Consider the following 18,780-nt stretch of genomic DNA (forward strand, 5'->3'; position numbering starts at 1 on the left):
AATAACTTCTCACACAATTCTATTGTGTCTTCAATGTATTATCATCTGAAACTTCATAAAATTGGTGAACCACACAAACCACGTTATTTTAGAATTTGTACAGCTTAATGCACCCTAGCAGAAGTAAAATGATTATGTTTGTAAAAGTTATAAACCAATTTTACACTTTAAAATGCTTTAAAGTAAATAATTCATTCACTTTATATCAAATCTATGAGCAGTCAAAATTATACCCATTTCACAAATAAAGAACTGGACCTTGAGAAAAAAAAAAAACACCCATATATCAATCTAGAACAAGAATATGTATTCATGGTTCTTTAAAAAAAACCAGCCCTTCTAAGTTCTCCTTTCCTTCTCCTCTCTCTTCTAATTAATTCAGCAAAGTGGCTTATACGTAAGCTTATGCAGGATTTCTTTACTAATCAACTATTCTTCCACTCTTAAAATAAGTAGGACTGGCAAGGAAAACTACTATTTAAAGTCCTTATGGCAAGTTAAAAAGACACACAGAAACCTAAGCAAATATCATCGCCTACTTAGGCTGTTTTGCTTGCACACTAATGCTAGAGTTTGGTATATACAGCTGGGTAACAGAGGGTCCTACGGAAGCAGATCTAATTGCTGAGCAGAATTTGAAATCATTCCAATATTTGGTTTTCTTTCAGGGTTCAGAGTGAGGTCTTACTTAACTGGGAAAACTCCAGAGACAGGAGTTTTGGGCAAAGACTAAACAAGATATGGGAAAGTAGTTGCCCAATCTAAATCACAGTCATCTGGGTATTCCAATGTAACACCCTGAAATATCCCATTCCACTCAACATCACAGTAAATAGGGATAAACCTTCTGCCACAAAACAGTATCAATAGTTAAGTTACATCTCAGTCAGTGAGTCTCATCCAAACTCTTTCAGGACACAAGTTATTTCTGTTATCTGTAAATGTTTGGCTTATAAGAACAGGGACATAAAGTACTTTACAGTGTGCTGGTGTAAATCAATTTACATGGATTCTAACAAACACTGATTCATCTTAAAAAGGAGCTTATTCATTAGGGGAAATGGCTACTTATTCGATTTTGGTGAGAAAAAGGAAAGAAGAAGATACAAATAATCTAAGTTGACAGGATACGACAGAATATCCCTTAAGCTAAAGTTATCTCAATTTAAAAAGACCACAAATTAAAGTCATTATTTTAAACATAATTATAAAATTTTCATATAAAATATATTGTTAAATTTTAAACTAAGTCCACACTTTCTTATAAAATAGCCTCTAGGACACTGACTGAGATAACAGGGACCAAGAATACTGAGCAAGTGAACATTATAATTTGCATTAATGATTTTTAAACCTTACTTTTTAATTAATATTTCAACTTCTCTTGGTAAAAAGGATCTTCTGTTAAGAATTTGGATTCTATTTTGATCTTTAACAAGCCAAATTAGCTTTTTTGTATGATATTTAAGATACAAATGGCATTACTTAATATAATTATAAAATACATGAGGGAATTAAGGATTTGCTAAAATTATCAATTACTAAAATTCAGCAATTTTACTGACTTTTTCCCTGATAAAGGAATATTATATATATGTATGTATATGTGTGTGTGTATACAATAAAGTTCATATGGACAGTAAATCAGAAAATACTTTCTATGGTGGCTTTAAAGTACACTTTTTAACCCAAAAATGTTATCCAGAGCCATTTTAGGCAACAATGTAACCGAAACATAAATAGTAGAAATTCACATCCCCTCCAACAACTGTCCTTCCACTTGGAACACAATGCTGCGGTAAGCACTGTGTTCACTTAGCTGCAGCTCCATTTAAGTATGGAATCAAAGCACAAAAAAGAAAAAACATGAAGAAGTAAACAGGAAAAATATGTACTAATATTTAACATATGCTTTCTGAGTGTTAGGTTTCCACAGAAATATTTTGCTATGTGTTTTTAAAACTACTTTTCAAGGGTAGCTGTTTTCATCCAAAGATCGATCTCCCCCACTTTCATTATCTTTTATAATGAAACGCTGTTTTCAAGTTACTTATTGGAGTCGTTACCAGCAAACACTGTCACACACATCCAGTTCAAGATATGAATATTAGTGTAATACTCAGTTTCCGTTATAAATAATATATGTATAAAACAAATAGGGCTGCCATTACTCATATACTGCAATAAATACACAAAAATGAGTACAAATTGTTTTTCATAAAAATACAATTTCTAATCAATTTAGGAGATTTCCAATCTATGAGGACATTAAATACTTTAAATATCAGGCAGTCTCCTCTGTTACAGAATGCCAGTCAGGAGAGATCTGAGAGAGATTCTTTATTGGTAGCCATATACAGTTGATTATACCATCTCTGTGTTTTCTTGCCATTTAAGAAAAAATATAGAACCTGGACATGTAAAACATTATCAATGCAATAATCACTACAGACTGTCACTGAATCTATTAAAATTTTGTTAAAAATTACCAAAGTCATGATGAATACAATTATTGCAGCTACATCATTTGAAAAAGTAATATAAATTATGCTGCTAAAGACAAAAAACATTGAAACACATAAACATCACAATGTAACACAGCAATAACTCATAACTATTTAATATGAAAAACTACATTTAAAAAGTTATGTTAGAGAACTTGGGAATTTTCCACTTTAGCAAAAACAATCTATGTACCTCCAACTTCTATGATACAGTATACGATAAAATACTTTTAAAAGATAGGACATTCAAATGCTTCATTTACACAAATAATATTGCCAATACTAATAAAAGTGATGCCCTTAAACATGGATTGCTCTGCTAATTGTGATTTTAAAAATGTTTTCTTTACTTCATTTTACATTTTAGTTAGCAGTTAGCATTACGTATTAATCAGTTCTGGATTGACAAATAGAGAAGATCCTAGTCAAAATACTGTTGCTCAAAAGTAATGTACATCATATTGCTTGAAACTAACAACCATATAAAAGTGGGAATTGTTTATCTAAACATTGATTATGAAAGACAACTGGCATATATTGGGCAGAGTGTTGAGTTCATGATGGTTTATTTATGATAAAAGTACTTTTACCGAAGCTAACATGATAGATAAGTTTCTATGTCAATTACTACAGTCTCTTAAAGTTATAAAAATATTATATAAAATACCACAGGCTTTAGAGGATATAACTTCATGTGGTTCTGATACTAGCAGCTGAAAAGTATTTATAATTTAAAAATAAATAAACTATAGAGGTAAACCAGTTACAAAACAGCAGAGGACTGCAATAGTCACAAGAGTGAAAAGAATTGCTTAAGTACGCAATAGCTAACAAAATGGTGAAGCAGTTGGATCAAAAGTTTTAAAAACCTCTTTCAGAGATTTGTCATCTGGTTCTCTACTGGGATCATTTTCTGGGGTGGGGCTCATTTGTCCTGGCTGCCTTGACTGCCTTGGATCGCTATACTGAGGTCTAATTAAGCCTGTTAATGCCTGAATAGGAAGACTGTGCACTGCTGGGACCTGAACCACACCAGAACTCCTGAGATTATCTGCCTGTGGGTCAGCTGGCCCGTCAACAGTGACTTCCACATTCGGACTGGTTTTCTGTGGTGGGATTGCTTCTCCAGGAGAAGGTTCATTTTTGTCACTACTTTTTAAACTACCACTTTTTTTCTGGTTCTCTGCATTTTCTGTTGCTTGCTCTGATGTAGATGATGAACCATGCTCTCTAGGGTCATATAAACTAATGCCACTAAGAACTGAACTTGGAGTTCCCAGTGGAAGGCCAGCTGAAGATGAGAGTTTAGGGGCATATGGGGGCAAAGGCCCAGAACCAGAATTGCTAGTTACTGCCCCTGAGGGCTGTGATGAACCAGGGTTGGATCTGGCTAAATGAGGGGCACCCTTTAATGTATGTGAATCCTTCATAACCGCCTGATGAGACTCTGTACTGTGCAGTCTATGAAGTCTAGGATCAAAATTTTTTTGCAGCCTAGGATCTCCTAATTTACTTCCTGAACTATGTAAGTCTCCAAATTGTTCTAGGTAGCCTTCTCTGTTTGTGGTGTTAATTTTGGCTTTGGCTGCTAATTTTGAATCAATGGGCACTGTGTTCTGATGAAGATCACTTTTTGTATTCCATAACCTATTGAGCCTCTGGTCAGCTATAAGAGGGGGCAGAGGTAAATTGATTGAAGATACTGGGTCAGGTTTAGGTAAGGGGACTGGAAGTAAATCTTCTGGAGCCCACACGATGTGTTTTGCAAAGTTGGGTTTGGTTAGGATAATATCCATTTTAATGTGACTGAACTGTCTCAGTTGTGACCTTGGATCCTGGAGCATTATACCAGGGGAAGAATCCAAAGGTATTAAGAAAGCTTTTTCTCTCAATTCTCTTTCTGTATCTTCATCATCATCATCTCCTCTTTTGTGTTTGACAGAGCCAGCATTTGCATGATGTGACTCGAACTTTGTTCCAACGGAAGATCCTATGTGACTACTTCCACTCCCTCTTAATTTCCTGGGATCCCATGCAAGTCTAAGATCCAGAGGGGCCGACTCAGAAGCTTTTCTCATGTCTTGCCTTGGGATAGTACGAAGTCTAGGGTCAACAACTTGGTTTCCTTTACTTTTCTCTTTAGCAAGTCTTGGATCAGTAGGAGTGCTGAGCTCTGTGGAAGGCTGTTGCTGATTCCTTAGAGTTTCTGTTTGTTTCTGTAATGTTTTCAGTATTGACTTGACACTGCTTCCTTCTTCCTCTTCACTACTGGAATACCAGTTAACAGTCTCATCTAAATGTAGACAAAAACTTATTGTAAAGAATGAAACATTCATATTTGGCCTTAAGATAATTTAAAAAAACACATGCTATTTCTGAAATAAGTGTAGTCTAACTGCAAGAAAATGCATCACAGAAATGCCAGAGTTTCAACACTGGAACAAAATTCGGTGGGGGATGATAATGATCAATTTAGTCATTATACTCCATAAAGAAAGAGGTGTGATATTAGAATATGTGTAATGTCCTTCCAGCCAAGGAAAAGTCAGGACCTTTCATTCCAACTGGCCAAAGTGTATGTTGTATGACAGAGTTGGGGAAGAAGAGAAATTACTCTTGGAAAAGAATAGCAAAATGTTTTGGATCTCTTTAATTCAAGTAATACTTAGGCTTCATAGCTCTGGATTTATCAAGATAACAAGGGAGAAATACTTTTTAAAAATCTGGAAAGAAAACAAAAACACTAATAGTACTGGTTAAGGAAGCAATAGGAACTGAGCAAAATGAGGGATGAGGTAGAGACTTTTCATTTATAGCTTATTATATTTTTAGATGCTTGACATATGAGAAGATATTAGCTATTTAAATATTCAAAATTAAAAATAACAAAACTAACATCCTGAAATTTATATACTTTATGGGAACATTTCAGGCCTTACTCCTAAAGCCTATTTAACCTTAGCGTGTTAGACATCCTATTAAGAAGCTTAACTATCAGAGGTATTTTCACTAGTAGAACAGAGGAATTATAAACTGATGGTGCAGGTGGGGAGTCCTCTTCCTTTCCATTAAAACATACATATATTGACTCTGAATTGGTTACACACACACACATACATATACATATGTATATTAGAATGTCTTGGATGAGTAGAATATTATAAATATTCTCACTTTACCTCATCACATTGCTCATTAATGTGTTTCTATTACATGGAACTTCAGTGTTACACATTTAGTTTGAACAGAGCTTACAAAACAGGTACTGAAATTTAGGCTGGAAGTGTGGTTTAAAATTGTATAGACGGGGGCACATGGGTGGCTCAGGCAGTTGAGTGGCCAACTATTGATTTTGGCTCAGGTCACGATCTCACTGTTGGTGAATTCGAGCCCAGCCTCAGGCTTTGCACTGACAGCACAGAACCTGCTTGGAATTCTCTCTCTCCTCTCTCTCTGCCCCTCCCCTGTTCTCTCTCTCTCTTTCTCCTTCAAAATAAATAAATAAACATAAAAAGGTCTTTAAAAATAAAAAGGTAACATAAAATTTAAAAATTGTATAGATTATATCACAATGGAAAAAAGTTTTGTTTTTGTTTTTGTTTTTTAAGATTTTATTTTTAAGTAATCCCTCTGCCCAATGTGGGGCTCGAATTTACAACCCCAAGATCAAGAGTCACATACTCCACTGACCCAGTCAGCCAGGCACCCCAATACAATGGAAGAAAGTTTTACTCATATCTCAGTATCTGAAAAAAAAATTACTTTTAGGGGTGCCTAGGTGGCTCAGTCAGTTAAGCATCCTACTCTGGATTTTGACTCAGGCCATGATCTCCTATGTCATGGTCATGAGATTGAGCCCCATGTTGGGCTCTGCACTCATGGTGGAGCCTGCTTAAGATTCTTTCCCTCCCTCACCCTTGGGCCCTCTCCCACTTGCGCTCTCTTCGCAATAGGAAAAAAAAAAAAAAGAGTGAGCTAGCTTTCAAAATAACAACAACAGCCTCTCTCTAGACACTAGACCTCTTTTCTTCTCAGTGACCTCAGGAAGCCTAAAGCTTTTACCTGTTACCATTATTTTAAATATTTCTATGTAGTAATTTCACTCCTCATAGAATTTGTTACTTGATCCAAATCTGATCCATATATGGAAGATGCTATTTTATTTTGACTTTCATATCTAAAGCAATCTTAAATCCTTTTTGGAATGAGAATGAATATACGATAGAAGGAAAGCAAACCAGTAGAGCCAGGCCAATGGAAAGGAGATGTTAGATAGGAAATGACAGTTACCAGCTTTTTATCAAAGGACAGGTAAAATTTATAAGGGCATTAAAATTTATAAAAATGAACACAAACACAAAAAACCTAGCTGTTCAAGATTTCTTCTCAACACAGAGAAAAACCCTCATAAAAGACTACTAATTATATAATATTATAGTACAAAATTTTATATACAGAAAAACCACATTTTTCTTATTTATGAAAATATAAATCTTTTTAAGACTTTATAGAAAGATTATCATTAAAATTGTTTTTTCTTAAAATTAAGTTTTAGCACTTAACACAGCAAACACAAACTGTACAGGAAATTAGCTTATTAGGAATCCCTCATTTTCCTGTCATGTTAAATAAATGAAGAGTTAATACTACCATCTTTTAAAAAGCAACAAATAATGTTTATATAATAGCTTGTAGCCACCTAATGTTACCTAGTTCTACATAGTTATTTATAAATCTTATGTTTAAGAGTGGGCAAACGGGCACCAGGCTGACACAGTTGGTGGAGCATGTGACTCTTGGTCTCAGAGTTGTGGGTTTGAACTCCACAGTGGGTGTGCAGTTTACTTAAGAAAAAAACAAACACACACACACACAGGAGAATGGGCAAACAGATCAATTTTGTAATTCATAAGAACTGAATGCTTTAAGCTTTCTCTTGTTAACTGAATTAACTAATTGCTATACACTTATCAATATCAAAAACACTAGGGTAAACTTGGTGTCTCCACATAATCTTTTACATTAAAAATAATACTCCTTCATAATATAGTAGAACCTGAAATATACAGCCTATGCCCATAAAAACTTCTCTAATAACTGAATAATTTTAACCCTGGGCTAGAAGTCAAAATTCCTGAACTGGAAGATGTCCTGTTCCTGTTCTATTTCTTTCCTCCAAAAACAGGACTTCTTAGCAAGTCTGCTCAGCCAGGCCCCATTCTGTAGTTTCAGATCTATTCACTGCTTCAGATCAAACCCTTTGCAATTAATTACTAAAGCACTTATGGCCCTGGAAACCACAATCAATTCCAGGCACACAGCAGCTACGAAATAAATTGGAAATAGAATAGATAGTTTAGAGGAGCTAATTTTCCAAATTTTAACCTATTCAATGCTATTTCAGGAACCGAGTAAACCAAAGTAAGATGCTATCATAGCACCTGACACACCTTCTTCCTTGCTTGGTGCCCTTTGAGGCTGGGTGCTGCTTGGTTCATCTTCTTCTTGGTATTTCTGAGTAAGTCTGACAAAAAGAGCTCTCTGCACTGCAGGAAGGAGACCTGGTGCAGGCAGGGGGCCGTGGCCTGTCGTGTTGCTGCTGCCGTCAGATCCATTCCCCCGGTTTGGGGAGTCTTGAACAATGGGAGGCTGATGCTGGGCAAACTCAACATGCCACATGCCATCTATACACATAACACAGAAAGACACAGATGCTGATTTAGCACAAAACTCCTCTAGAGAGCACCACGGTGAGTAACAACAAACTGAAGCTCTAATACTAACAACATTTGATTACCAAATTATTATGTGATTGTAAATATTTCTTAAAGCTATCTAAGTTCTGGTGTAACCAACGTTTGGTTAAATTTAAAACATATTTTATGGTTTTGGGGCGCCTGGGTGCTCAGTTGGTTAAGTGGCCAACTTGACTTTGGCTCAGCTCATGATTACGTGGTTCATGAGACGGGAGCCCCACGTGGGGCTCTGAGAGCCTGCTTGGGATTCTCTCTCTCCCCCTCTTTCTCTCTGCCCAACTTCGTTTGTGCTCTCACACACGCTATCTCTCTCTCAAACTTAAAAAAAAGCACATTATGGTTTTAATTCCATTACATTTTACTTAGCTTTATTTAAAACATACATTCTTATGTTTTAGTGAAAAATAGAGAACTCCAGAGATTTTAAATTAAAAATGAGTTATTTCAGAAGGTAAACTTACCACCAGCATTATTGGATGGCTGAAAATTATGCACAGGATGCTGTGAATAGTAATTATCATAAAACTCCACTGGGTTTTGTATGGACTCATAACTGGTGTTGAGCTGCATTTCACCAGTACTTTGCAGGTATGATGAACCTGGAGAACAGTGATTCTCTCTAGGTACTTTCATCATGTGTTCTGGAAAGCCTGGGCAATGATAAGCACCACTCATACTTGGTGGTGTCAAAGGTGGGTCTGGTTGAACAAGTACTCCAGCTTGACTGTGAGGACCTAAAATTCCAGGTGGACCAGGCGGCAAAGGTGGGCTGTGTGGCACTGCTGCACAGGGATGATGTCCGGGGGAGCCTGGGTGCATCACAGGACTATTGTGTCCCTGAGAAATATTGGGTCCAGGACCTGGACTTGACCCAGAACTATAGATATGTTGAGGATGTGGGCTGCTTTCCTGAAATTGTGGTCCTGGTGGTGAGGCACTGTTATAAAATGCTGGTGGCCTGTAGACAGAAGGAATATTTCTTAGTTCAAAGAAAGACGCAAACAAGAATGTTACATTTTTAAGATGTATTGGTTAAATGTGCTTTTCTATATCAGGATGTGTTTTTAAAAAGCAGTTTATTTCATATTATTCATTAAATGAAAATATTAATACATGCATCTTGCCTTCATTTTTAGCCCACAGTCTTAATTGCCGCTCACTATCAGCTGTTCTAAAACTTACTCAGAGATTATTTTCAAAAATACAGAAAAGTACAAAAAAAATAAGAATCACCTCTAATCCCACCACCCAAAGATAAATTTTTTGATTAGTTCTCTCCTAGTCTTTTTCTAGGCATACACAGATATTTTTTATACATAATGAAATTAGAATTATACTACATAGACATACAACTTTTCAATTTCTAATTGATTACTGCTGGCATATAAAAAGATCTTTAGGTTTTGATTGTTGTTCTTTTTTTCTGGATATCTTGCTAATTTAATTACTATTTCTAACAGTTTCATCAGTTGGTTCCCTCAGGATTACTGAGGGAAACTGCCCAAATAATGGCCTGTCTCTCCATTTCTAATCTTTATATCTATCATATCTTTCTTTTTTTTGCATTGATGAGGATCTGCTCTATAGTATTAGTCAAACAGCAGACATAACCTGTCTTCTTCTTGACCTTAACAGAAATAATTTTAATGATTCACAGTAACTGTGATGTTTCCTATAGATTTCTTGTTCCTTATTTGTGACATGTCATTGTTTCCCTGAGTGTTCAGGGTTAAAGAATAATCAACAATAGGACTTAAGGCCCAGGTGCACAGACCCTGGGGTATGGGTAGCAACACTGGAATGGTAGTTAGAAAATGCAAATCTGGTTCCAGCCTGTCCAAAGATTTTCCTCTAACAGCCTCAGAAAATACTTCTCTAAAAGAACCAAATATCAGTATCCATGCAGCCTCCTAACAAACTGGGAGAAATATCAGTTCCATCAACCTGGCAGTGTCCTTCTGGATGGATTACTGTGTGGAGAGGTTTCTGAAGGTGTATTGATTCCATAGAGAAAAGCATGGATGGCATGCAAAGAGGAGGGACAAAGAGAAAGTAGGAAGTAGCAAATGGGGTGAATGCCAGATATCTGCTAACTCGATACTCACGTTTAATTATATGATTACTGTGGAATACAAGTTAGTTTCTTAATAAGAATTTTTAGGGGAAAAAATAGTATCATTAAAAAAAATTTAACTTACTTCTTCCCAATCTTATGTGCTAAATCCACAGTAGGTTTTACAACTATTTCAAAAAGAGATGGGATTTTCTTGAAATCATCAGAGAGATCTGTCTGAAAATCATCTTCAGGATCAGAAAAGGGAAAATGCTCTGGTGGGGTTGGCAGAAGCCCAACTCCTGGAGGTGGTTTGGGAAGAGGAGTTATGCCCCGTTTTCTAAGTTCTTCTAATTCTCGTTCATCTTCGTTTGTGGCTTCTTCTTCAATGTTCAACACCTAAAAATAATTGGCAAAGATTACTATTTTGACACAAGCTCTCTTCCTTAAATTAAAAAATTTTTAAATGGCAGCGCTTGGGTGGCTCAGCTGGTTGAGTGTCTGACTTCAGCTCAGGTCATGATCTCACAGTATGTGGGTTCGAGCCCCGCGTTAGGTTCTGTGCTGCCAGCTCAGAGCCTGGAGCCTGCTTCAGATTCTGTGTCTCCCTCTCTCTCTGCCCCTCCGCGTCTCACACTCTGTCTCTCTCAAAAATAAACAAACATTTAAAAAAATTAAAAAAAAATTTTTTAAATGTTTATTTTTGAGAAAGAAGAGAGATGGGATGGGGGGGAGAGAGAGAGAGAGAGAGTGTGTGTGTGTTTGTGTGGCGCGCGCACCCATGCAAGGCGGGGAGGCACAGAGAGAGAGAGAGAGACAGAGGATCCAAAGCAGGCTCTGTGCTGACAGCAAAGAGCCCGATGTGGGGCTTGAACTCACAAACCACAAGATAATGACCTTAGCCAAAGTCGGATGCCCAACTGACTGAGCCACCCAGGTGCCCCTCTTACTTAGGTTTAAAAGCCACGAATACTTCAATAAACTAGTTTTGATATTAGAAAAATATCATTTTAAAGTAAAATGGATCAGAGAGAAAGAACTCATTTTTGATAATAAGGTTCAAAGTGGTAAAGGAAATTTCTCAAAGTACATTAGCTTTTTAGTGGCAGAACAAGGGTAAGAAAAGGTTAATTCCTAGCCCAATATTTCTGCTTTTCTACCACACAACATTAATGGATTAAAATCTAAAATAACAAATCCTTGATTTCTCAGGAGGGTTTTATAAAATGTAATTTATAGAACATGATTCAAGTCAAATGAATCTGTGGTGAGACCTAACAAATAATTGAAGTGCAAAAATAGTACTTACTTTATCCAAAAGTTTCTTTGTTTCTTTAGTCAGATCATCATGTGAAAATTTACACTTGTCTCCTTGGTAACACTTTGCTCCACTGTGATAGAACTTACATGGAAATTCATGTAAATAAAAATATTAAGGAATAAACCAAGTAAAATCAAACTCTTAATATTTTTAAACCACAAAACATAACTAACTGTGCTGAGTAATCTAGATTACTATATATCGTATTAAATTTTCTAAAATCATGTCAGATTAGACAAGTTAATTTTTTATTTTAAGATTAAATATTTTAATTAGGCAGCAGTCAAAAAGTTTTAAATCTTACTATATTAAACTAGAAATTTTTAAAGAAAAATACTTATAATTGTTACAGCAAACATATAGTATTCTAGTTATGTAAGTCTTCTACTTTCCATAATAAAAATATTATACAGAGCTAATACATTTTGTAACAAGAGTTTATATCTATGAAGAAAACAAAAGGCCTTGATATGTCATGTTAAAGTCAAATATCCCAACATGAAAACTATAAGCAAATCTATATCATTATTTTGGAGACAAACCTAAACTGCTAAAGAAAATATTAAATCCAGAAGTTTATTAAAAAATATACCATTTTCGTTTACGTTCAGGAAGTTCCTGAGTGGTTTTAGGGAATTTATTACTGTAATCATCACACTGACAACATCAAGAGAGACAAATCATATCATCATCTCAGCAGATACAAAAGGTAACTGATAAAAAAATTCAAAATCTTTTTTTTGATTTAAAATAAAAATAAAAAACTCTTAGTAAAATAAGAACACAGTTACTTAACTTGATTAAAAAAATCTATCTTAGGGGCAACTGGGTGGGTTAGTTGGTTAAGTGTCTGACTTTGGCTCAAGTCATGATCTCACAGTCTGTGAGTTTGAGCCCCGCATCAGGCTCTGTGCTGACAGCTCGGAGCCTGGAGCCTGCTTTGGATTCTGTCTCCCTCTCTCTGCCCTTCCCCTAATCTCTTTGTCTGTCTCTCTCTCTCAAAAATAAATAAACATTTAAAAAAAAAAATCTATCTTAAAACTACAGCCACAGGGGTGCCTGGCCGGCTCAGTCAATCAAGTGTGGGTATCTCAGTCTCACGGTTCTATTGTTAAGCCCCCACACTGCGTGTAGAGTTCACTTGAAAATAAAATCTTAAAAACAAAAACAAACAAAAACAAAAACCAAAACCTACAGCCACAAGCCAAAGCAAAAAGGCACTATCATTAAAACATGTATTATGTCCATCAAAATTACTGTTATTTAACATTATGCTGGAAGTATAGCCAATACAATGAAAATTAAGAAGCTTATGATAAAAGAAGTAAAATCATTATTTACAGATGGCATGACTATGGGGAAAACATAAGAATAGGCTGAAAGCTTTTATTCCAGTAAAGCATTTGGTTTCTAAAGAAATATGCCAAATCTTAAAAAGATTGATTTCTTTTTCTTAAGTCAAAATTTTATAACATTTTGATAGAGGAAGGAGGATTATTTACCCTACTACCTATCAAATATACTATTATAGAGGGGAAGAGGCAAATAGCACAATGTGTAAAAGTAGTGTAGCGGTAGATCTAGTCAAGATGCTGTTTTAAAACAATGAAGATGAGATAATAAGTTTAACCATTTGGAAAAGAAATAAGGTCCCTACTGCACATCATACATTAAAAAATAATCCATATCAGTTAGAGATATAAATATTAAATTAGAAAAAAATACAGCCTTCACAACCATAGCTGGATCGCGTTTTTGTAAAAAATTACGTGTAAAAATATATACATAAATACATCCAGTCACACATACATACCTTAGCATGGAAAACAATCTTAAAGGCTTCACACCATATTGATAGCATGGTTATCCGTGAAGAGTGAGATTACTTCAGATTAAAAAAAGTCAACCTGAAAATTATCAAACATGTACCAAAGTAGAGAGCTTAAAAATAATGAGCTCCCTTCTGCTGGCCATGTAGGTTCAACAATTTTCATCACTTGGAATTCTCTGATATCTTTATCACTCCTATACTCTCTTCTTGAGCCTTCCTCCAAACACTGGAGTATACAAAACACAGCATATTCCAAATACATTTCATCAGAAAATGTTTCCAAATTTATTTCAAATGGATCAGGAATATTTTTCTTAGCAATCACAACCTTACCATCAATCTGAAAAAATTAATGCATTAATTTCATCTGATACCCTGGTCAATACAATTTTCTGGAAGGTTTCCAAAAAAATGTCTTTTTATAACTGGTTTATTCACATCAGGATCCAAACATGATCCATAAATTGCATTCAGTTAAGATACCTCTCAAATTCCCTTTGTTGATCTCTAGAAGTCCTCCCTGATTTTTGCATCATTTGTTAATTTCATTATTTGTCATAGGTGGTGTTTAAATACTCCCTATTGCATCATAGTAGGAGGCATTTAAGGTATAGTTGGGACTTTTAGTGATGTTAAGACCAAACAGTTGGCTCTGGTGCTGTCAGCCCCATCTATCAATTATAAAGTTGCTCACCAACATTTCACCTAATGAGTTTAGCGGCCATCAGTAATCACTGCCCAGACCAATTAGAATTTGCAAAATGGTGGGATTGCTGGATCAAAGGGTGAATTCAGAGGTAATTTTGCCAGAGGCTGCCAAGCTCCATCTGTAAGGGTGAACCATTTTGCATTCCTACCACAAGGTTGGAGCGTCATCTGTTTTTTCACAGCCTTGATAACAAACCCTGCTGTCTCACTTTTGTTTTCATCTTTACAAATCTGATAGCTACAAATGGTATCTCGACATACATTATATTATGAATAGGATGGAACATCTTTTTATACATTTTGGGAACATCTGCATTTCTCTTTTTGTGAATTATCTGTATCTCTTGCTCATTTTTCTTTCCAATTTTTAGTAACTAATATATTAAGGCTGTTACCTCTCTGTAAGTGATATAAATTGCAAATAATTCTTCTCATTTTATTATTTATCTTTGACTGCAGAGGTCATATTTTTGTCATGCAAGTTTAAAATTTTTTATGCAAATTTTCAATCTTTTATTGCTTCTGGATTTTAAGTCAGATTTGGGAAAGTTTTCTATTCTTCTGAGTTATGAAGGAATCTATTCATATAATCATCTGATTTGTATGGTTTTATTTTTTATATTTAGATCTATGATAAAAAGGGATTTTTCACTTAATTTGTTATTATTTTTTGACCTACACAAGACTATTCAAAATTTTAGATGAAAGAAATAAATGTGAGGATCTATGAAATATCAGTTAGCTGGCAAGGCAGAAATAACTGCAGCAAAGCAATACAGACATAAGGGCAAACAGATCCATGGAGCCCCACAAAAGTCCAGAACAAAACCAAAAACATACATGTAAACACTTCACCTACAATGAAGATGGAGTTTCAAGTCAGGGAGGAAAGGTTCCATTAGTCATAAATGGTAATGAATAACCAGCAACATAATGGGGGGACAGTTAACATAGAAAGATGCATAAGATATAGATATAGAGAGATAGACACAGATACAGATATGAAGATATATAAAGATATAGATGTACATAAAATTTGTTTTAAAGAACTATGTATAATGAAATACCAATTTAAGTGGGGACAGGAGTTACAACTTAAATGTATAGATATCCAAAGAGAAATAGGGAAGAATGTACTGTGTTTGTCATTGCATGATAAGATTTGATGAGACCTTGGCTTTGTAATTTTCAACAGTAATTTAATACTTATATTCATAAGTAAAAAAAATTAAATGGTAGAATAAATAGTTTGCCAACTTCCTTTAGGAAGTATAGTTGCTTGAAATACTTATAAGCTGAGTATATTAAATATAAAGTCCCTTTAGTTCATAGATTTTTTTTTTCTCCAGAGGGAAGTTATTTTATTTCCCTAAAGAATACTTCAGTTTGCCCTTCTGAAACACAAAGGCTAACTAGACTTCATTTATGTAATGTGCTATTTTAAATTTACAACCAAAGTAGCCTTTCTAGGTTGTACTTAGGATTTTTAAAAACCTCAGTAATGTTAAAATAAATAAATAAATAAAATTAAAACCCCAGTAATGTTTTATAACCTCAATATTTTGGTTAACATATTTTTAATAAAGGATATTATGCATATAAATACAGTTCTCTCCTTTGGTACAATATCCTTGTAAATAAAATTTGCAGATCTCTTTTCTCTTCTCCAACTCTGCATCATGATCAAATTTACACTGATCTCCCTGTCACAAAAAAGAAAAAAAAAAAGAAAAGAGAAATATTGAATTTTCTCTATGGTATTTCATGGTAGAACTATGGATACATCTTCAGTCTTTTAAATAATGAGCCAATAATAATTCAAACAGTCCCTTGGAATTCTTGCCCAAGACAATGTGCAGAGGCAGCACAGTGAGCAAGGCCTCAGAGGCTACTGCCTGGCTTCTATCAGCATTCACTGTTTCCAGCTAAGCTACTGGGGGCACTTATTTAATCTCTTGGTTTGGCCATGTTTAAAGTGGGGATAATATGAAGTGCCTGGGTGGCTCAGTCAGTTAAGTGTTCAACTCTTGGTTTTAGCTCAGGCCATGATCTCATGAGATTAGGCTGTGTCCTGCTCTGCACTGACAGCAGGGAGCCTGCTTGGGATTCTTTGTCTCCCTCTCTCTCTCTGCCCCTCCCTCTAGCTGTCTCTCTAGAAATAAACGAACATTTAAAAATATTTAAAAATTTTTTTATATTTGGGATAATAACAGTAACTACTTCACAGGTTTGCTGTAAAGATTAAAACACTGATCTCTGAACAAACACTTGAACAAACACAAGTGATCTACCTGCCACACAGTCAGTATTATGTGTGCTAAATAAAATCTGATTTCAACAAATTATATTATTGTCCCAGAATATAATTAAATGAGCTCTGATGTACAGTATTTCCATGCAAGATACATTTCAAAGAAACAATTCATATTACAAACTATATGAGAAATGAAAAAACTAACCACCCCCAAAAGACTAAATTTTAAAATTTATTTTGGAAGTTAAAATGACTTATGAGAGGGGCGCCTGAGTGGCTCAGTCGGTTAAGCGTCCAACTCTGGCTCAGGTCATGATCCCACGGTTTGTGGGTTCGGGCCCCACGTCAGGCTCTGTGCTGACAGCTAGCTCAGAGCCTGTTTCAGATTCTGTGTCTCCCTCTCTCTCTGACCCTCCCCTTCTCATGCTGTCTCTCTCTCAGAAATAAATAAAACATTTAAAAAAAAATGACTTATGAGATACCCCTATAAATTTACCTTAATACATCTCCCTTCCAGAAAGTATTTACAGATTTGTTTTCCTTTGTGTTCCACTGTGTGCTGATTAATGAATTCCTGAGTCATAACCTTCCATTTTTTCCCCGGTTTACTATACTGCAAGAAAAAAAAAATCATTTGAATACAACATATGAAATACTAAAGGTATTAAAATGGATAGTCAAATGGATTGAGAAAGCAGTACAACTTAACGTGGCTAAGACTGGACATTCAGACACTATCATTTATTTAGAGAGTTATATTTCTAATACCCTGTTTATTGCTACTAGTGGTTGCAAAGAACCCTATTTCTATTTTAATGAGGATGTACAGCTACTCTTTAAAAATAAAATTATAGGGGTGCCTGAGTGGCTTAGTCGGTTAAGCGTCCGACTTTCACTTGGGTCATGATCTCGCGGTTCGTGGGTTCGAGCCCCGCGTCGGGCTCTGTGTTGACTGCCAGCTCAGAGCCTGGAGCCTGTTTCAGAGTCTGTGATTCCCTCTCTCTCTGACCCTCCCCTGCTCACGCTATGTCTCTCTCTCTCTCCTAGAAATAAATAAAACATTAAAAAAATAAATAAAAATAAAAATAAAATTATAAAAAGCTTGAAAATTAATAATAATACTCAGTGTTGGCAAAGGTATGATAAAATGTGCACTCTCATATATTATTGATAGCTATATTATAAAAGACTCATAAAATCCATATTGTTTGACACAGAATTTGTACTTTTCAGAAGTACTTTGAGGTAATTATCAGAGAGGCACACATATATTTATTCACAAAAATAACTACTGCAGAATTACTTACATGATAAAACAACAAACAAACAAAATCCTAAAAAGACTCTACATATCCCAGACAAGAAGATCAGTTAAATATGGATCCGTGGTAGACTACTATGTAATCATTAAAAACTGATGAGATGGAAAGACAATTTGTGGACTAAAAAAATGTTCACAGGGGTGTCTGGGTGGCTCAGCTGGTTGAGCGTCCCACTCTTGACGTTGGCTTGTATCATGGTCTTGCCGTTCATGGGATCAAGACCTGCATCTGCTCTGCACTGGCAGTGGGATTCTCTCTCTCCCTCTTTCTCTGCCATTTCTGCTCTCTCTCTCTCTCACTCAAAATTGACAGGCATTAAAAAAAAAACGAAAGAAAATGTTCATAATACTGTACTAAGTGAAAAACTGATCCCAATTTTATAATAAAAAAAGACTAAAGAAGAAGAAAAGAAAAGACTAAAAGAATATACCCCCACATTTAAGAGTGTATGTCTCTAGATGGACTCCTAAAATATTAGAGATTTTTTTTCATGTATGGTTATTTTGTACTTCCTTTAGGAAAAAGAAGGAGGATATATTTCCTTTAACTTTTAAATGAAAAAACAAATAAAAAAGAAATGTATTGTAGAAAATCTCACAACCCTACATGTTTTCCTTAGATCTCCTTAAATCCCTATTCAACTTTTTCCCCCCTATTCAACTTTCGCTATGAGTACAAGAAGACTGATCAACAAGAGTATGATGCTTAGCCATGCCAAGGACTTACATTCATGAGCTCTATAAAACAACACTATTTTTCAAACACCAGGTATGCGCCATGGTTTCCATACAGTAGGAGCTCAATAACTATCTGCGCTTCTAATCTGTTTCCTTTACCCTCAGTTTGCTGGAGATAGAGAACTAAACACAACCTACTGGAAATAGGAAATTGCTTCACAGCAAATACTTGAGGCAAGAGATGGTTAGACTTAAATCTGATCCTCAGCACTTGTATTTAAAATATGTTTTACAGTAAGAATTCTGGAAAAAAAAAAGTACAAAACTACCAAGAAAAGACAATCCTATAGGTTC

The 18,780-nt window shown here is 35.2% G+C and overlaps 1 protein-coding gene across 1 annotated transcript in view; it reads right to left on the reverse strand.

The window, feature by feature from the left end:
* Window positions 1–2,093: 2,093 nt before the first annotated feature.
* Window positions 2,094–18,780, reverse strand: part of ZC3H6 (zinc finger CCCH-type containing 6) — a 72,072-nt gene continuing 55,385 nt past the window's right edge. Inside the window, exons 6-12 of the mRNA XM_077773486.1 lie at window positions 16,924–17,040; window positions 15,765–15,876; window positions 11,623–11,732; window positions 10,459–10,712; window positions 8,722–9,218; window positions 7,955–8,188; window positions 2,094–4,797 (exon numbers count right to left, since the gene is read on the reverse strand). Coding sequence (XP_077629612.1) covers window positions 3,332–4,797; window positions 7,955–8,188; window positions 8,722–9,218; window positions 10,459–10,712; window positions 11,623–11,732; window positions 15,765–15,876; window positions 16,924–17,040 — 2,790 coding nt within the window. The 3' untranslated portion in view covers window positions 2,094–3,331. The remainder of the gene's footprint in view (window positions 4,798–7,954; window positions 8,189–8,721; window positions 9,219–10,458; window positions 10,713–11,622; window positions 11,733–15,764; window positions 15,877–16,923; window positions 17,041–18,780) is intronic.

Source organism: Crocuta crocuta, unplaced genomic scaffold (genome assembly GCF_008692635.1).
Source record: "Crocuta crocuta isolate KB4526 unplaced genomic scaffold, BGI_CrCroc_1.0 scaffold67, whole genome shotgun sequence".
Taxonomy (NCBI): Eukaryota; Metazoa; Chordata; class Mammalia; order Carnivora; family Hyaenidae; genus Crocuta; species Crocuta crocuta.